General features: G+C 42.1%; 1 protein-coding gene and 1 long non-coding RNA gene across 7 annotated transcripts in view; one reads left to right on the top strand and one right to left on the bottom strand.

The window, feature by feature from the left end:
• The window catches only part of Cldn10 (claudin 10), a 102,714-nt gene that overhangs the window by 20,126 nt on the left and 61,710 nt on the right, over positions 1 to 20,878 (bottom strand). Inside the window, exon 1 of one of the 6 annotated variants that reach the window (XM_040281654.2) lies at positions 2,082 to 2,381. The exons of 4 other annotated variants lie outside the window; for them this stretch is intronic. In XM_040281654.2, coding sequence (XP_040137588.1) covers positions 2,082 to 2,301 — 220 coding nt within the window. In that variant the 5' untranslated portion in view covers positions 2,302 to 2,381. Of the gene's footprint in view, positions 1 to 2,081; positions 2,382 to 20,878 lie in introns of those variants that run through there. One more of the 6 variants, XM_013360488.4, reaches the window with a different exon arrangement.
• On the top strand, positions 6,601 to 11,904 carry LOC120888507 (uncharacterized). The gene is made up of 2 exons (XR_013423478.1): positions 6,601 to 9,407; positions 10,599 to 11,904. It is a non-coding gene; the product is annotated as an uncharacterized LOC120888507 (long non-coding RNA).

Below are 20,878 nucleotides of genomic sequence, written 5' to 3'. Positions count from 1 at the left end.
GACAAGCAATTGTCTGAGGTTGCAACATGCATATGGAATCAAGGAGTGACAAATCACCTCAATCAAGAAGAAATAACAAAACCAAGGGTGTAAGATCTGAGCAGGTAATTCAGAAAGAGAAAAACAATACATGATAAGATGGTCAAAATCACTGGGAATTGGGGAAATACTAATTAAAATGATAGGGCATCAGAGCTGTCACTCATAACACTGGAGGAAAAAGTCAATGGTGAGAATGTGGAGAAGCAGCTCTTCTCTCTCATTAGTGGAAGGAGATTTGGCAGAATAAACTGAATATCAAAATGCATGCCCTACTGCTTGGCAACACCACTGCTCAGTGGGATAGTCTACAGAAATGCATATGCACACAAAGAGGTGAAGATAAAGAATTTCAGTAAAGTTGGAAAGGGTCCAAGGTCCACAATGGATAAATGGTTAAATAAACCAGTTTACCCAGACTAATGAATACTATGCAGCAGTTAAAAAGTGTTATTTCCATCTTGGGAAGATATATTATAAATTTTAAAACACTGCAGAACATATCATTTACTCTTTTAAAGTCATTCGGTACTCACAGGAGCACACAGGAAAGTCATTTGCAGGTCAGGTAGCATATAAGTATCACTCATCTGCTCCACTCCCAACCACCTCTAGGACCTGATGATGAGGCACTATGCCCTCCCTCCTCCTCACCACCCCACCTGCCCCAAATCAGGGAACCACTGCTCCTCACATAGACATATAAGGGAAAACTCTACCATTCTGCAGTTAATAATCTTCAGTGCATTTTGCTTCTCTTTGTCTCTCCATTGTTCCCCAACAGTCCCATACAAGGAAGCATACCTCTTTGGTCTGCTATCTTGGACAACAATAGAATTACAAATAGAAGAATGCTCCTAGGACAGTAACTGTCAATCCTACCGTTGCCAGCGTAAACCACAGAAACAAGAGCCCGCCTGTTCATCTACCTGGCTGTGTGCTCTGCAAAGCACAGGAAATTCAACAGCAATGCTAGGGCATAAACAGTGTTCCGGCTACTTACTTTACACAACAGGACAGACCCGGGTGCCACCCTTCTAAAACCAGACACGTATTCTCTTATACCAGGTTCCATCAAATACTGAATTGAGCAACAGTTTGCTTTTCATTGCAAGCACTGTCTCAGGGGAATCGAATCTTCTTTTATTTACCCAGCTATGCAAATAAAAACTGCAAGCATGGTAATAAAGGAAAAAGCCTCAAATCTGGAATAACACAAATGACAGTTTCTGCCAGGAGCCATGAAGTCACTTGCTGCAAAACCCTGGAAGAAAGGAGTCAGAACTTGAGCATTGTGTCAGCGAGACATCAACTGCTCTCTGGAGGCTAAACAGAACAGGTTTTCTGTGTCGATCTACCTGTGTGGGTACAATGCAATACAGTACACAGCCTGGTTACCCAAACCAACGTGGGCGAACTTTCGCTCAGAGAGAACGCAAGGAAGATCGCGACGCACACACGGAGGCTGAGATGCGGCACTGGGTTCCCAGCACTGCCCACCCTCTCCTGGCGCTTCATCGGGGCATAGGCACGGGCTATTTATCTTCCCAGAACTTGGAAGTGTTAAAGCCTATGCAGAGAAGTTTGTAGAAGCGACTTTAAGGGAAACAAGAAGAACCTGCAATATGTTCCTTTTTTCCCCACCGTGCGTACTTTTAAGAGAACCAACGAAACAGCCAAAGGGGGCTCTCTGGTCAGGCTTCTTGCCTTTTAGTGATACCATTTTAATCAGAAGCCAGCTTTTTGTGGGGAAGAGGAACAAACCCTGTGAATTCCTTGCCCTAACTTTACGGGGGACACGCAGGGACTTTCCGTGTCCTCAACTCTTAGGACCAAAACGCTCTGCCACCCTGACGCCTGAGTCACCCCACTAGAGCCTGTCTGCGGTCCCGGGTTCAGAAGGCGCCCCCACGGGACGGACACCCCGGGGCAGCTGATCCTCCCCGCTCCCTCAGACCCTCGGGGCAGAGCCGGCCGGGTCTCCACTCAGGGCGGTGGGGCCAAGAGCGCGAGGAGCGCGGCCAGGGGCGAGGGATGCAGACCGTCCAGCGCCAGCATGGAGGGGAAGTCCTTGCAGTTGGAGACGCCCGTGGAGTCGGTCACGCACGTCTTCCACAGGTTGGCCCAATAGGTGGCGGTGGTGATAACCGTGCCGTCGATGGTGGACACCTTCCAGTAGTCGGTGGGCAGCGTGGAGGACACCAGGACCCAGCCGGAGATGGAGACCATGAAGGCGATGATCTCCGAGGCGGTGCTCGCCATGCCGCAGGATGCAGCCGCGCTCGCGCCGGCTCTCGCACTCCCACTCCGAGCCGCGACCCCCGCGGGTCGGGCCCTGCGACTCCGCCTCCAACCGCTGCCTCCGCCCCCGCCCGCCACCGCCGCCGCCTCCGCCTCCGCACCGACCCCGCGCTAGGGGGCGCGCGCGGCCCGGCCCGGCTGCCCCCGTAGGTGGATCGCGAGGGCGCGTCGGCTGGGGAGCAGAGGGATCCCTGGGCGCTTCCCCTGGGTTTTCTTCAGCTAACTGGCCCGCCGCCCGCGGTCGGGAGGAAGGCTGGTCTGTGCGCTCGCGTCCCTGAATCTCCGGCCCGGGGTGCTGCGGAAAACGGCCCTGTCATTAGAGCTGTGCAGAGAAAAGACTGGCAGCCAGACGTGGACAGCCTGCTGGCCACCCCGCCCCGCCCCGCCCTGTCACCTCCATCCACCCTGCCACTTTTTGCTGGAAATAGCCTGGCTTCCTGAGCACCGTGTAAAAGCAGGGCAAAAAGCCTTCTGAGTGCTCTGAAAGGACGCGGTAAGGTGATGCAGCCTCGGTTTGCTGAACTCCAAAGGTCTGCGGGCCAGGCTTGTTTGGGTCACCCGGTTTGGCTCATCAAGGAGGGATCACGGTGCCGGCTCTGGCCCTGAAACTGGCCCTGCCTTGAAAATTCTGCTGTTCTTTTTGGGTCCGGTGGTATGCGGAAAGTCACTGTAAAGAAGTGCTTGCGGGGGTCAGGCCTAAATTCAGGGTGGCAGCAGATGGATAGCACGGACTCCGGGGAGCTTGGCTTCAGTCTTGATATGAAATATTGCAGCCAGCAGCCGCAGTGCTGGCGACCCCTGCTAACGCAAGCACCCCTCCTAGGCGTGCATGCCGGAATCCCCCTTCCTGCTCCCAGCGTGGTCAGTCCTCTGAAGAGGTGACTGTCACAGTGCAGTCCGTTTGCTCTGTATCTTGTTTGATTTTTTCCAACCACCACCAACTTTGGCGCCTAATCGAAAAATACACTCCTTCATTCCTTCATTCCTTCACTGCTGTCTTAGGGCAAACATAAAGATCAGGGTGTACTTCCAGCCCATGAGGTCACGAATCTGGGCATAAGTCAAAGAACAAAGACACTTGCTTTATTATGGGTTATTATTTGTCCACTTAAAGTTCTCGCAGTTCTTGGTATGACCTTTTAAGATTCACTTCTTGCCAAAAGTAACCAAAGGTCCAAAACCTGTAAATCAGTCTGCTTCAAGAAACTCGTTCCTAACGCTGTTTTCGCAATCTTTATGAGGGATACTTTGGTTCATTGTGAAGAATTTAACTCCCCCCCCTTTTTTTTGTCTGTGCCCCCTCTCCTTTTAAACCAAATGGGTGCAGAATGATATTAGGTGACTAGGTGACTGGGATATAATCACCAAGACTTTGGTTTGGAAGGACCATGAGTGACCACTGGGACATGCTCCACTCAATACAATTATCCCATTTTTAGAATAATTACCAGCCCTTGCTCCACCAAGTGTTTAGCACATGCAAGGCTTTCATTCTGTTTTGTTTTGACAGCACTTTTAGGAAACTTTCCTTTATATTGAGCCCAAATCTTTCTCTCCTTAACTTTGACCCAAATGCCACAATCTGAGCTCTGAGGAGACGCAAGTGAGGTCTACTCATGCAGTTGTGGCAACAGGTAGGTGGTGTGTGCTTGATGGGTCTCCTGGCTGTGTGAATGTGAACCAGGGTGGAGATGGTTTGCTTGGTGGGAGGCAGTTTCTCTATGGTTCTGCTCTTGGTCTCAGTTTGTCCCAGTGAGTTGCTTTGGGTTCACTAGTGGGTTAATTTAGAAACGAAGTTTGGGAAGCACCTTCCTAACCATTTCCTTATCATCTTCCCAGACATTCAAACCAGACACCTTTAAGGAGCAAATGTCTTCTCTTCTTTTGTGTGATTTGCCATAAAGTGCTTTGGTTTCCTGCCCCCTGGCACATTTCCACTGTTACTTCAGTGCCATATTTCTTTCTGAACCATCTATTTCTGATCCAATTTGCTATTTAGAAAACGTAAATCATTAGCTGGCACATTCCATGTGGAGTTGCCTAAAATTAAACATCGCACAAAGTTTGTACCACATTTTTTGGCTTTGTTTAACGGTCTCTTTGTTTGCTGTATCTTGCTCTTGGTAGGTACTCACTAAATTTGTTAATGATTTCTTGTTTTTACTAGACAAGAACCTGGCTTACTTTTGACTGGAAAAAAAAAAGTTGAGTATTGTGACCTTTAGGACTCAAGCAGTTTATAACTGGTTGCTTATAAATTCCACTGTTTGGATCCAAAGCCACATTGGTTTTTTTGTTCTTGTTTTTATTTGGTACCAGGGATTGAACCCGCGGTGTTCAACCACTGAAGCACATCCACCCTGTTTTTTTATTTTTTATTTTGAGTCCAGGATCTCACTAAATTGCTGAGGGCCTCGATAAGTTCAAAGCCACATTGTTTAAAAGAAAGAGCGGTGATGATTGGTTTTGTGTTTTAGACCAGACTCCAAAAAGCTACTATCTAATGTAGTTCTACCCATTGCATTTTTAAAAATTCATAAACTCAGACCATCACTGCAACATACCTTCCAGAGGAAACAAATTTTGAATTCTAACCTGGAACTCCAAGAAAGAATCCTAACACCTCACCACCCTGTGGAATCACCACACCAAGGATGCCAGAATCTCTGGGTCAGCCTGGTAAGGTGTTCTTAGAGCTGCCAAGGCAGAGCCAGGCTAAGAGCTACAGCTCTGGCTGATTGAGGTTTATATATATACATGTTTATATATTTATACAAACAGTTAATTTAGCATAGAGAATGATGTGCATTATGGAAAGAATAAATATTAATCTTTGATGAAAACTTTAAAAAATATTCTATTACTGCAGAGATTGTAACACACAATTTCAGTTTAAGAGAGGTTATAAATACACAAGCAACCCATAAATTAAGACCTGGATGGCAATACTATTAGTTCCTTTGCCAGCTAAAACAGACTGGGGTTGTCATGCCTGTGGGCATGATTAATTTTTCCTTAATCTATTGTCCTTTTTATGAGGTTAAACAATGTAACCTCTTTTTTCTTTTTCTTCTCTAAAATGTACTGTGTATTTACAGTAAAAGTTACATTTTAGAGCCCATATGTGCCTGACCAAAGAATGAAAAATGTTAGCTTTCTTTAATACTTAAAGAATGTCATGTAATGAAGCAAACATTTATTTTAAAATGTCTTATATCTTGCCATTTTCAAACCACATAATTCAACATAAGAATGTTCCTAAAACAAAATAGACCAAATAGAAAAGATTTTTTTTAAAGAACTAATGCATAAATGGCATGTTTCACCTTAAGATTATATGGTCCCAAATAACCTTTGCAATTAATCTGCAAACCGATTTACAGAAAGTACCTTTCAACTGATAAATACTTCCTTGTTTTCTTTAGGATTGAGCTCACTGAAAATTTTATATAACTATCCATAACAGATTATTCTTAATTTCTATATAAAAGTGAACAGATTGAGAAAGCTGCTTTCTCTAAATTAATCAAAGGAGTATCTTAACTATAACTTGATCTTTACAAATAGCTGCAGATTTATTTTCACTGTGAAAAACTAATTGATCCATAAATTAGAAATTTTTACCTGATGATAACATAATGCCATGAAACATATTATGCTTTCCACTTTTGAGACCTCAGAATTGGAGGTTATTTCTCTGGCATGATTGTGATTGTTAAGGAAAAATAGAGGAATCCCCCCACCCTCCAGAGTTGTTCAATAGGAGTGAAAACCAGTTTAGCCAACTGAACAGGAGATTTGCAGAAATTCTTTACTTGAGATTCGGTTCGCCTGCCAAACAGCACAGGTGTGCGTTTCAACAGCTCAAGGATTTTCTAAGCATCAAATTTGGTTTCAGTATACATTAGCTCCTTCCTAGATTCCAGCGAGGTGGGGTGCTGCTAATTAGGTGGGAAGGAACTGAAGTCCTGATAATTACTGTATTAACTAAAAACAACAACTGCCCAGGAGCCAAAGACTGTTCCACCAGGGTGAAGAAGACATTAAGACCAACACTAAGATATCAAAAGAGCATATCTGTGTTCTTCTTCTTTCCATTTTCCCATAACACTCTTAGTTTCTGTATTCTGTACATGGGTTTTATGATATTTATAATCTTCTTAGTATGAAAACTTCAGACTGATATTAGTAGTTAGGAAATAAACACTCTTATCAATGCATCATTGTTTATATATAAATGTATATGTTTATTCACTTTTTTTTTTTTTGCAAATTATAAATATGCAGTTGCCTTATTTCATCATTTGTCAACCTCTGAGACTGTCCTGTGTTGGAATGTTTCCACGGGACCATTACAAGTTGATGCCACTTACCGTGTGGATCTGTTTTCCTGCGTTCATTTGAAACACACTCATTCTCAGTTCTGAGCTAACTTAGGACCATCTAGGTTCCTCCTGACCCCTGGAGGGTTCCTCCTGAGCCCCTGGACAGTTCCTCCTAACTGTCTTTCGATTCCTAATAAACTTAATCTAGCAGACAAGCACCGGGGCGAGGAGCAAGCATTTCCCTCTAGGTCCTCACTGCCTTATTTTCTATCCGCTGTCTGCCTCCTCAGCTATATTAGAAGAGGGTGTATCTATAGGGGTACATGGAGAAAATGTTTGAAAAGTTTGTACATGTAGTCTTATTTTCACTTTTTTTTCCCCTTGGTACTGGTGATTGAACCCAGGGTCACTTAACCACTGAGCCACATCCCCAACCCTTTTTTATATTTTATTTAGAGACAGGGTCTTGTTAGGGCCTCACTAGGTTACTGAGGCTGGCTTTGAACTCAAGATCCTCCTGCCTTAGCGTCCAGGCATGTGTCACCACCCCACCCTTTTTAATATTTTATTTTATGACAGGGTCTCACTAACTTGCTTAGGGCTTCACTAAATTGCTAAGGCTGGCCTCAACCTTGCAATCCTCTTGCCTCAGCCTCCCAAGCCACCGAGATTATAGGTGTGCCCTACTGTAACTAACTGGCTTATTTTCACTTTTTAGTAAAATTAGAAACATGCTAAAGCAAGGAAGTTCAGTCTGTTTATGAAAGAAGGTGAGGTGGTAGAGAGGGGACAGACAATGGGCATAAGAGAAAATCCTAGCTCTGTATTGATTGGTGCAGTCCACCTAACTTGGTCAACATCACTTCTTCAACTATAAAGCAGGAATAAAAATAGCTCCTTTAAAGCTGTTGTGAGGATTAGAGGCAAGGCATGTAAAGGTTTGGAATGTGGTGGATGCTCAGTAAACAACGGATGTCATTCAGTTGACTCATGCTTTTCATTTCCCTGGGTCTTTTTAAAGCTTTAAAATTCCATTTCCCATAAAAGTGGTATTGATCGGAGTTAGACCCACTTGCAGTAAGTAAATATGGATGAACTGTGCTGCAGATATTCAAATAAAAAGGCAGAAAGTGTTCAGTAGAGTGCTAACAAAGGAGAGGTTGGTGCCAAGGGTGAGAGCAGAGGGAGTGGAGGGCAGGAGCAGGGAGATTAGGCCAGGGAGGCAGGTGGGACGGGGCAGGGTGCCTAAGGACGAGAGGTGGGAGTGAGGAAAGAAGCTGAATTCAAAAGGTCGAGCAATCCTCCTGCCTCAGCCTCCCAAGCCACTGAGATTATAGGCGTGCCCTACTGTAACTAACTGGCTTATTTTTACTTTGTAGAAAAATTAAAAACATGCTAAAGCAAGGAAGTTCAGTCTGTTTATGAAAGAAGGTGAGGTGGTGGTGCTCCTGTCCCAAGAGCAATGGATAGACATACAAGTACAAGACAAGTGCTAACAGAAATGTAAGGAGAGAAAAACGGGCTAAGAAAGAATGGATAAAGAGGTGGGAAGTCAGAGGTGGGTGAAAGACAGTAGGAAAAGAGGAGAGACATCTTACAGCCCTCACCCTTCCGCATTTTTAGGAAGGGGTAGTAAACAACACAGGTATTGCCTCTCACCAAATGGAGACACGTTCACCTGTCCCTGCCCCTCAGTGGAACTGGAGCAAGGCGTGTTCCAAACTTCTCAGGAGTCCCAGGTGTACCACGTGGCTCACTTCATAGGAAATTAAAAATTAATCCTTTCAGAATCAAAAATACATGGTCTTATAAAAACATACCCATAAACAAATCATTGACTTTTCCTTCAAAATGTAGATTTTCCCTTACTTTCATCTAATAAACATTGATATTAGTATCTTTCAGGTAAGTGGACATCCTAAGCAGGTGTGTTCCATCCACATCTACTGGATGTGAGAACATACCAAAAATGAATTAAAACAATTTTAAATAACTTGATTTACCCTTAGTTTTCATCAAATTGCTTGCATGATCAGAAGTATTTGAATAGGGTACCTAATTTCCTTATTTCCATGTGAGTTTAGCTTTTGCAGTAGGGGAATTACGGTTCACTAATACCGTGTTTAACATCTCCTAGGAATTGCTGACCCATTATATCACGGGTTTGGTCTATTTTTTTTTTTTTTTTTTGGACTAGGGGATTGAACCCAGGGGTGTTTAACCACTGAGCTACATCCCCAGCTCCTTTTTTGTGAGGTAGGATCTCGCTAAATTGCTGAGGCTGGCTTGAAACTTAGGGTCCTTCTGCCTCAGCCTCCCATTTTGCTGGGATTGTAGGCTTGTGCCACCACCCCCAGCTTGGAACATTTCTCGTAAAGTGAGTGTGTCTGTGTGTGTGTGTGTGTGTATGTACATGAGTGTGTGTGTGTGTGTGTGTGTGCGTGTGTATTACACACCGTATAAATAGTTAATTACAATGTTCTGTGAAATCTGTCCTCTGCATGCTTTGAGTTGCAAGAGGCTGGGGTTCACCTCCATGAGCACTTGCTCACACCACTCTACAGTTCATTTCTCTTTTGCTGTCATTTCTAGAACAGTATTAGTCACCATTGAATCAATTCTGAGTACAGTGTCGCAGGCCTGTAGCTCCAGGTGTCCTTCCACCCGCTGTGAATATGGTGAACAAAACAGAAGAAGCCCATGCCCGTGAGGCTGATGATCCCCTGGGGAGCCTAGGAACAGGTAAGAATTTGGTATCATAGGTCACATGTGCTGAAGAGAACAATAGCTGGTGGGGGCTGTGAGGTATATAAAGGGGGTGTTTTTAAAATTTTTTTTTTTTTTTTTTTTTTATTGTTGGTCGTTCAAAACATTACACAGTTCTTAATACATCATCTTTCACAGTTTGATTCAAGTGGGTTATGAACTCCCAACTTTACCCCGTATACAATGAGGTGGCTAGGGAGCCGTCTCTGGGAAGATCACTTTGTGGTAAAGACTTGAAGAAATGAGGGCATTGAGCACGTGGAGAGCCTTAGGCAGAACATTCCCAGAGAGAAGAGCACATTGAACTTGTCCCAAGAGCAGCGCAGAGGCCACTGGAGAGGTCAACGGCTGCAGCAGAGACTGAAGGAAAGAGTAGGAGAAGAGGACAGAGAGGCAGAGGACCTCATGTGTCCACCCATGTGTCTGTGTGTCTGTGTCTGTTTTCCTGCATGTACTGTGTCTACGTGTGTGCATGTGCCTTTGTGTCTGTGTGCCTCTGTGTGTCCACGTGTGTCTCTTGTGTGCGCGTGTGCATGGGTGTGTGTTGGGGTGTAGGTTTGTGTAGCTTGCACAGGGCCCTGAGAGTCCTAGAACAGCTTGTACTCTGAGTGGGATGAGAAGACGCTGGAGAAGGGGAGTGACATCTGACGTGTTTGGGCACTTCTCTGAGGTCAGCCTGGGGGGAGGCAGCCTGGAGGCAGGATGGAGGCTACTGCAAACCTCCAGCTGCGTGGGGAGGCAGCTTATCAGCTGGTGATGTCTGTGTGGTTAAAATATGGCCCAGTATTGAATTTGGACATATTTTGAGGGCAGAGCTGACAAGATTTGCTGAGGGACTGTGACATCTGAGCCCAGCCAAGGAAGACACCAGGGTCTGGGCTTCTACCCTAGAGGGATGCAGCTGCCTTTTACTGGGATGAGGAACCCTGTAGGGATAGGGCGGCCCTCAGCACTTCTGTGGGGAACCTGTGGGTGTGAGTTCCAGTGGACAACCAGGAGGAGACGCCGAGAGGACAGCTGAACCTGCAGATCCACAGAGGGACCTCTGAGGGCCACCTGTGGTCGGGTGGTGGGTGACATCGGGAGACTAGTGAGATCCAGGGCTGAGTGGAGACAGAAACAAGATGGCCCAGGGGCCGTGCCCTGACTTCTCCCTCCATTTCGCAGCCAAGGAGGTGAGGAGGCGTGAACAGAAGAGGGGGAGAAGGCATAGCGCCCCACAGGGGACATCCCGGGGCCAGAACCCTGGAAGCCACGTGAAGGAACTGGATTATGGAGGAAGGTGTGGAGCCCGGCCCTGGTGAGACGGCCAGCTGCAGGAAGAAGCGGCCATCAAGCCCTTGGTGGCCTTGGGAGAGCTCTTTAGGTAGAGAGGGTGGGAGCAGGTTCACTGACAAGAGAGGGAGAGATGGAGATGGAAGGACAGGCAGCCTTCAAAGGGAGGAGAGAGGGATTTGGAACCTGGAAGGCAAAGTGGGGCTGTGAAAAGCATTTTATTAAGATGAGAGACATCACAGGTTAGGGCCTTCTGAAGCTTGGAGACTGGAGTATGGTGTCCACGCCAAGGACCACACATGGCCATGGCCCATCCCATGCCTGGCTTCTCCCACACCGTACACCCACGTAGGTTAGCTCCCCTGAGAAAAGAGTTCAGATGCCGCTTTTCCTCTACATTTATGTGTCCTTGACTTTGTGTAAGATAAATCCCTTAGTTTGATATTATTTAAAAATCAATATGACAAACATCTTATTGTTCTAGAATTACCAGAGTTAGAAAGCACTATTTAATTCCACATTTTCAAATGAGGAAACTGGAATCCAAGGCAACTTCTTAATGCATTTGAAGTCATAAAGCATGTATTGGGGTATTTGTGTTAATTTATCACTTTGTATACCTCATTCTTCAAAAATGTGTGGATTAAAAAATCATCTGAGCTGGGCGCAGTGGCGCGCGCCTGTAATCCCAGAGCCTCGGGAGGCAGAGGCAGGAGGATTGCGAGTTCAAAGCCAGCCTCAGCAACAGCAAGGCACTCAGCAACTCAGTGAGATCCTGTCCCTAAATAAAATAAATAGGGCTGGGGATGTGGCTCAGTGGTCAAGTGCCCCTGAGCTCAATCCCCAGTACAAAAAAAAAAAAAAAAAAATCTGAGTTTAGTGCTGAAGAAAAACATGAATTTGAATAATATCTAAAAGTTGAAAGCTATCATATTTCTCCTCAAAGATATATTGATGCTGATAAAATACAAGTAACTCACTAGGTGTTGTGGTTCAGGTTCATGCGGAATCATCTCGGTAAATGACAGATCATGAAAATGACGGAACATGAAAAGAAAGGAAGTCACAATAGGGCTGATATGCCGATGCTACCGCAAAGCCTAGACACACCTCTCTTTTTGGTTCAAAGCAATAGCTGTTTCTATATTTAATGTAGGGTTTGCGAAGAAATAATAAAAAGAGCTAGAGAACAAGGTTAGCATCGTGTTTTGCCTGTGATTATTTCAAGTGCCACACCTCTAGGATGTCTCTCGCATTAATCTCTCTGATAAAGGAATAGACCCTGTGTCAGATACTTCCTCACCATATAGTCTGTCCACCTATATAATCCTATTGTGTTAAGCAGCGTTGCTTTTTCTAATCAGAGCTTCTTTTGAAAGATTATATTGTAATTTTTTGACACAGTAAATCAAAGCAGCCAATGCTATTAAGCAAACCAGCATGTACTCTTTGTCCTCAAGTTTCTAGTTTATATGCTGTACAGGAGAAATGTAAAGAATAATATGCTGTTATTTCATGTTAATTTCCAAATGTAAGCTGGGCATGGTGGTGCACACCTGTAATCCCAGTGACTCGGGAGGCTGAGGCAGGAGGATCACAAGTTTGAGGCCAACTTCAGCAACTTAGAGAGACCCTGTCTCAAAAAGTAAAAAGGGGCTGGGGATATAGTTCAATTGTGAAGAGCCACTAGGTTCAATGCCTAGTACCAAAAACTAACCAAAAATGCTAATAATTTCCAGATGTAACTGAGAGGATCAAGTGAATTAGAACAAGGCTATTACAGAACTAGTAATATAGGTGTTGGATAAACAATTGTTGAATTCAATTTTATTAGTCAAAAAGGATAAATGACTTAAAATATCAAATAGAACATTAAGTATAAATTCTTAAAAATATGTATAATTGTTAATCTTTGTTCTTTTCAAAAAATAATCTTATTACATGAAGAAATCCTTTTAAATTATGACCTTGTTATGAATATGAGACTGTATTGATTTATACTTCAAATAATCAAATTAGTTCTCAAATCATCACTCCTTTTTGTCATTTAAGCCCCGTTGTATACACAGGTATAAATATTGTATTTATCACTGAAGAATTTTCTACAGATGGTTTGGAATCATACAATATGAATTTAGAATGATGCAGCATGTTTTTCTATTTGCTTTGTTACCTATAATCTACTTGGTAACTTCACTCACAGATTAAAGCTGTTAGTTTCTTGTCCTCTTTTCCCCAGTAGCTGATGAATTTTGCCTTTGGAGTCACTTGTATTTCATTGATTTAGGAAAAAAACAAGCTGAACTCTCAGTAGCATACTCCTCCTCCGTGACACCTGTCAGCATGGAGCCACCCTTTCTTCCTCAGTACCTGGGAATTTCCAGATGACTCTCAGTTTCCAGGCAGAAGACTTTTTAGAAGGGTGGATTTCACATCCCCACACATACAGGTGTTTGCTTTACCTAATCCTGGGCAAATGTGAGTGTGGCTGTTTATTGATCATGACCTTTTTTCCTTTTTCCCCCTGTGGCCATGACTGTGACTTGGATATTTGCCTCTAACTTTTCTGCATTATTTAGTGAATGCAGTACACATATTTCCAGTGCAATGTATTTTTTTTTTCCTGGCCAAACCTGGCCCAAAACAAACCACCCTTGTGACTATACTTCAAAATCACTTTGACTTTGGAAGTACATGCATTTGTATTCTAAATCAAATAATCCTTGTATTCCTGAGATAACAGAATTTAAAGGCTGTTATATCCTCCAGCAGGTTGTAAGGTAACAAAGACAAAATACCATTTTTACATAGGTGATATATAATGTCGCAGAGGCAATTCAGTCTTGGGAGTGTGGCTTTTTCCAGTCATTAAATTTGGTTGCACTCGGCTGGCATTTAGAGGCCCTGACATCTTGCCCTTTCATTGCCTTTTTACTAATCTACATTTTCTTGGGCACATTTTTACCTGTCTTAAAAGTGAGTGTTGGAGAAAAATGAGTGGGCTGTGAAAGAAATCTCAAAAACTCTGCCTCGTCTAACAACAGAGGAGAAAGTTTAAAATGCAGTGGGAGAAAATTGGTTCTTCCTCCCCTTTGGTACCAACACCGGAAAAACAAGAAGCCGTGGGGAGAGAAAGGAAAAGAAAACCCGGAGCAATCGAGGCCCAGATGCAGAGCCAAAGTGGACACACAGATGACAGGAGAGTTGGAGTCACAGAGAGGGCTCTTTCTCCCTCGCCAAACAGAGATTCGCCCTTGGGTTCTCCAAGTCGGCTTGAGTTCTGCCCCTGTGTCCCAGCTGTCCCAGTCTCTCTCACTGGTGTCACTTGCTTACCTTGGTCCCTTAGAAGAAAACCCAGTAACCTACAGCCTGGACACTGCGAATTCTCTCTGCTCCAAGTGTTGGGAAGGAAAAGCAGAAGGAAGAATGAGTTTGGTTCATTTTATGCACATGGCCTGATTTCCTTTAAATCTATTCGAGGGCATTGGTGCCTGTGTTTATTTTCATGGTTGGAATTAAGCAATTTTTAGAAGGTCCCATGGCAGGTTAATGACAGAGCCAGATTTAGCATGCACAGCTGCTAACTTCTCAGTGTGGGTCCTGGGCCACCAGGCCACGTGGCCATTCCACCCGGTGTTTCAAATCACACACTTCTCAACTGCAGGGAACTTTCTATGCCCATTGTGTGTGAAAACTTTATTAAACCTAACATGTCAGAAAAAGCTGAACATGAAAACCTCAAAACTTGAAAAGTACTTCATATTACTTTCAGTTCTATTTAAAAAAAAAAAAAGTTCACCTAGTAGTAAGTTAGTATTGTTGGTGTGACTGAAAAAAAAATATATTCCCCACCCAACAAAACCTCCCTCGCTATCTCAGTTATGCAAACTATGGACTCAGGCTTAATTATATTTTTACAGGCAATAAGGGCCACTGAATTTAAGAATTAACATCATTTCTCATTTCCCAGTTAGAGCCACTAGTATATATACTAGTGTACACACACACACACACACACACACACACATATAGACATATTTTTTGGGGGGTGATACTAGGGATTGAACTCAGGGGCACTCGACCACTGAGCCACATCCCTACCCCTATTTTGTATTTTACTAGAGTCAGGGTCTCACTGAGTTGCTTAGCGCCTTGCTGAGGCTGGCTTTGAACTCTCAATCCTCCTGCCTCCTCCTCCTGAGCTGCTGGGATTACAGGTGTGTGCTATGATTTTTGCTTATTGTTTTTTTTTTAAACTTGTTGCTGATATTTTTAAAGGATACATATTTTTCATGTAACAACTAAAAATAATCTCTTATAATTAATATATATCCTCTTAGATTTCAGTGATAGATAGTTCTTAGAGGTAAGTCTTTCAGAGAGGCATTGAAACAATGCTGTGTTCCCACATTGCCTCAGTAGAGACCCTGAATAGGAAAACAGGTTCAAAACCACTGTATCGCTTGGGCCTTTTTCTTCTGTGTTGTCTTGAGACATCCCTGAAGCTTTGGCACCTCTGTACCCTTTACCTTCACACAGCTGTCCTCACCCACTGTTTTTTGTTTTTTGTTTTTTGGTGACAGTACTGAGGATTGAACCCAGGGCCTTGTGCATGGTAGGCAAGCACTCTACCAACTGAGCCATATCCTTATCCTTGTCCTCACCCACTTTCAGCAGTTAATTGATCCACCTTCTTTTGTTGGAGGGCAAAAGTAAGTTTTAGAAATATAACCAAATTTGATATTATGAGACAATTTGAATATTTTAAAAAATTGCCTCTAGGAACGGACGGGAAGGGATTAGAGTTGCGATAAGGGGGCACAAGGAAGAGAAGTTATCAGTCCCAATAATCCAGAAAAAAAATGTGGTCCAGACTCTGCCCTAGAAAAGATGAGATTCCTTTATATGGTGAGAAAAGGAAGAAGCTGTGAAATGAGAATTTGCAGCTGAACACACACACCGACCTTGTGCCTGATGAAGGAAGTTCTGGCCAGTCACTAGTGAAATCAATGGGATGAATCAAAGGACAGCACTCCACAACCGTATCAGGAAAGTGAGTACATATTGGTAATTCATTAGAAATAATTTGGTAATGCATTACAGATTGGTAACCAAATGAAAGCTGGAAATAATGCTTGGTTCTTCCTGTCAAGTTGGTTCCCATCAAAAATGTATACACATCTTCTTCAAAGTGATTTTAGACAGATGCATAAAAAAGAACTATAAATCTAGGCTCACCCTGTCTTCTTGTTTATTGGACATTGCCCAAGAGGATGTGGTTGTTCAGGTGCTAGTTAATAACTGCCATTGCTAATCAATTAGCTGCTCAGGTTTCAGTGATCCTCTGCTCTCAGTTGGTTTCCTTTGTAGGGCCAGAAGCCAATCAAAATAGTGTGTCTTCCCTGGACAAGTGTTCATTGTTACCACGTACCAGCAAAGTACTGGGCAGGAAGGTACACTAGATGGAGAGACTGACCTTGGAATCCAAGCCAGCTACAGAAAGAAGCAAGAATACGTGAATTAATGCTTAGGACCTTCAGATTTGGAACTGCCCTTCTGTGGAATGAATTTGTGCCTTAATCTATGCATTTTGTTACAGAATTTGGCTAAGTGAATTTCTTTCCAATGAGGGGTATTTAGGTATATTACTACCTAAATAGGTATATTAATACCTAAAATGGCTTCCTCTTTGTAAGTCCTTCCATTTCTACAACTTGCATTTGGGAAACTCAATAGGACTTTAGTATATCTCTGTCATATCATTCCCCTAATAAAATGCATATAAATTATGATGACACCAAAGCTAAAACTGAGATTGGAGTTCCCTCTAGTCACCAGTCATAGTGTTTTCTGCATGTTGGAGGAAGGGTACATCCTGGGTAGCTGCTGAAATATGAATGATTTTCCTGTGGCAACACACATACACACAAACTCCCCAAACCCATGAGCCGTGAGCCACCCTGCAGAGTCTGAACTGTATGACTTTGCTAGGGATCCTTTCATCTGGGGTAGAATGGAAATACATCCTAAAATTAGAAGCCTGTGAGCAAACTGGGTTTAGTTTTTCCACTTAATGTTTAATTTTAAAACATTCTATCTAATTTGATTTGGTTACCCAAAATAGAAAACCCTTAACTTTTTGTGTCTTTCCTTCAGTAATAGTCTTAGCTCTTCTCTGAAACTGCTCTGAAGAAGCAAAGAGCCCTTACCTAGCCTTGGACAGGGCAGGACTGAGTTCATGCGCATGCATGTGCCACACGCTTCTGCACTAAATTACGGCAGCTGTGAAATTAAAACACTACAAAGAGCAAATTTTATGAAAGACTGAACAATATCACATGAGAAATTTGTGCCCCCTATTGGATAAAACTGTTAAGATATTTAAATGCGAACTTTAAAAAAAAAACGCATTCGATGGCTTAAAAATAAACAGTTTTGTTGTAAAGACCGTGGGAAAGGAGAAGAAAGAACAGATGTGAGAGACATTGCAAAGGTAGTGTGAACAGGGCTGCAGGGCGGAGACTTTGCACCTGAGAAAGAAGACGACAATATGAAGGGCACAGAGTTAGGAATCCGTAGTTTTCTTTTAATCAAACTGTGTTGGGAAATTTTATCCAATGTTAAACTATGAAGTACTGTTTCTTAAGGCCAATCTTATCCAGAAAGTGGGCAAAGCAAATGAAAAACCTCATCTTCCTCATGAGGCTCTAAGTTTCATACCAGTAAGGACAAATTTTCCCTTGGGTGATCTTTCTGCTTGGATGCAGCAGATCTCAAGGACTGGTTTCTTACAGATTTAGGAAAATACACAAACTTATTAAAGATCTCTTTGGGGACTATTGAAAATGTTCATTTTTCTTTTTCAACCAAGCATCGTGACAGAGTTGTCTCTCATCAGAATCTCTCTTTCTACCTGCCCACCCTCCTCTAAACCCACTGCCATCTAGTTCTCTGCCTTCCTCCACCCACTGGAACAAGTGGGTCACAAGTGGCTTTGCATTGTCTGATTTAGTGGCCATTTCCCATTCCTTATCTCGGTTGTTCTCAATGCACCTTTTGACACAGTTGCCCAGGTCCTCCCTTGTGAAATACTTTCTTCCTTTGCCTTCTCTGGCCCTTGTTAGTGATGTCTTTTATGTTGTGTGTGTGTGTGTGTGTGTGTGTGTGTGTGTGTATAAAACTGCTTTAAAACTCTTTTGGAAAGAGAAAGTCTATAAAGCCTTAAAATGCTATTTTAATATTGATATGAATTAATGAAGCAAGAAATGCAAAAACAAAATAGTATTAGGATAATTAAAGTTTACTGATTGCATGTCAAAGAAGATACATGTAGCTCAAATGATCCCTCTGGTGACCGTGTAATTAGGAATGGACTCAAATGCTCTCAAGGAGAGCACAACTGTACTCAGAAGCTGTAGAACAAAGAACCTTATGTTAGCTCTGGGTCAGGAAGAAGTTCCTGAGGAAAGGCCTGGAGCTGAGGCTTGTGGAATGAGGGGGATACTCACACAGTGCTCAGGGGAGAGCCTTACAAGAGAATCAGTGGTCTGAGTAGGGACTATGGTGGAAGTAGGTGAGAGAGAAGACAGGATCCTTGTGCAGGGAGGCGTAGGCTGGGCCTAGCTGCTCCCAGTGCTGCTGTTGAGCTCAGGGGATCTTATCTTTAGGCCTTATTGTGTGTGGGTCTGGCCTTTGCTCCACTGTTCCTGGCTGTCCAGGTAAGAGCCAAGTCTTGGGCATCTTTGTATCCCACACAGGTAGTAAATGCTCAGTGAATATTTCTTAATTTATTGGACCTAAAAACTTTTCCTCTGCCCCTTCTTATCCCTGTATAATTATCAGAGGACACTAAAACAGGTAGGTATGTTGATTTCTCTTTTAACAAATTGAACAAATTTGCCATTTATTGTTAAATGGCCTCCTTAGAAGGTAATTCTGTGAAATGTATTGGGACAGTGGTACATCCAAAGAAAATCGGTCCATTCTCTTAAAAAATCTACATCCTTTCCTCCTTACATGTGTATAAATATATAACAAGGTTGAAGGAGTTTTGCAGTGAACATCCATAGTCTATGCCCAACACTCAGATTCTAGCATTAAACATTTGACTGGGTTTATTTGCCTGTTTTCTCTCCTTTCTTTCCTCTATTCATCCTTTAATCCATTTTACTTTTTTTTTTTTTGAACATTTAAAAGTAAATTGTAGGCATTAGTACAATTTCTTCTAAATGCTTCAATGTGCATATCACTAGCTAGATATTAATATTTAATTTTTTCTTGTGATGTGAAATTTACACATAATAAAATGTGTAAGTACTAAGTGCACACAGACTTTAGACAATGCATATATCTGTGTAAATGAAACAATCTGCTGTCAAGATACAGAACATTAGGTCTCATACCCTTTCCTAGTTTTTCTTCTTTTTCCATAGATTAGTTTTGTTTGTTCTAGAATTTATCTAAGTAGCATCAAATGGTATGAATTCTTTTGTACAAGGCTGTTTTCACTACTAAAATCTTATTCTGAAGCTTCATCCCTGTTGTTGCATGTATGAGTGGTTTGTCTCTTATTTTGCTAAATATTGTCTAGTCTTGTAGTTATCACAGTTTGTCTATCCATTTTTCTACTAATGAACATAGCACTAGTTCAGTTTTAGACTGTTGCAAATAAGGGTGCTATGAACATTCTGATACAAATCTCTTTTTGAACACCTATTATGCTGGATAATATCTAGGATCACAATTACTGGGTTGTAGAGTAGGTTGTTGTAATAGTATTTTGTGTTATTGTTTGGGAAAAAAAAAGCCTCACTTTTTCCCCACAGTGTTGTACTATTTTATACTTCTCCAAACAATGTATGAAATTCCAGGTCCTTACCAACATTTGATGTTATCGGGTCTTTTATGTTAGCTATTCTTGTTCAGTGATATCTCATTGTGGTTTTAGTTTTTATTTCCCTGATGACTTATGATGTTGAGTACTTCATGTGCTTATTGCCCATTTAAATACTTTCTTTGTGAAGTACCTGCCTGAATCTTGCTCCTTCCCCTGTGCTGAGGACTGAACCCGGGGCCTTGCACCTGCCAGGCAAGGGCTGTACCACTGAGACACATCCTGAGCCTGTCTGCTCACTTTTTAGAGATTGTTTCTCTATTACTGTGGGAATTCTTTATAAATTCTAGATATCAGTTCTTTGTCAGAAATATTTTTAGTGAATATGTTCTTTCCATGTGTGGCTTGTCTAGTTTCTTAAAGGTATCTTTTGACAAGAAGAAATTTTAAGTTTTTATGAATTCTAACGCATATCCATATGCATATTTATATATTTTTTTTCTTATGCTATTGCTTTTTATGACCTGTATTATGAAACTTTGTTTTATCTTCAAGACATGAAGATTCACTTATGGTTTTAGCTCTTATATTTAGGCCTACAATCATCTCTAATAAATGCCTGTGTGTTTGGTGTGAGTTACTAGTTGAGGTTCATTTTTCCATGTGGCTCTCTAGGTACTTTAGCACCATTTGTTTAAATTCCTGTTGGATTTGTCTTTGTTGAAAATCAAATGCTTGTATAAGTTCAGATCTATTTATATGTCTTTAAAAGCGTAAATATTCAATAATTGACATCAAGAAGTTTCTTTCTTAAATATTATCTCTTTAATTTTCACATGCCATAACCTGGGTAAGAATTTCACAAACGGGACAGAATGACTTCTGATGGCCTTCTAGGAAAATTGAGACCCTGTGACTTTAAAGTATAAAGCAGATTCTCTCTTTCGAGGATTTAAGTTTCATTATTGATGATCAAATATTGTAATCGTTATTTGAAAATGAAGAAGGCCTCAAAAACATAAAAGAAAGAACTAAGTTAACTATGTTCCTGCATTATACCCTACGTTAAAGTTCATGATATTTTGTTATTTAAGAAAGATGATCCGTTTCCTCTTACTGAAGTCTAATGTATTGAATGGAAAAATTTCTAGGAACTTAGTAGATGAACTTAGATACATGGCTTCCTTCATTTATTTTTCATTTGTAAAGAAAAAACAACCCACAATTTTTAAACTGTTCCTATTGTAAAGGGTATCATATAAGTCAGTGACTTTCAGGGAAATACTTTGGTGATTTGAGGATAAAACAAGAAATATACATAGGAGATAGTTGATGAGCC

This window comes from Ictidomys tridecemlineatus, chromosome 6, assembly GCF_052094955.1.
Source record: "Ictidomys tridecemlineatus isolate mIctTri1 chromosome 6, mIctTri1.hap1, whole genome shotgun sequence".
NCBI classification, from domain to species: domain Eukaryota; kingdom Metazoa; phylum Chordata; class Mammalia; order Rodentia; family Sciuridae; genus Ictidomys; species Ictidomys tridecemlineatus.
The sequence above is the reverse complement of the archived record's forward strand: the minus strand, read 5'-3'. Positions and strand labels throughout refer to the sequence as shown.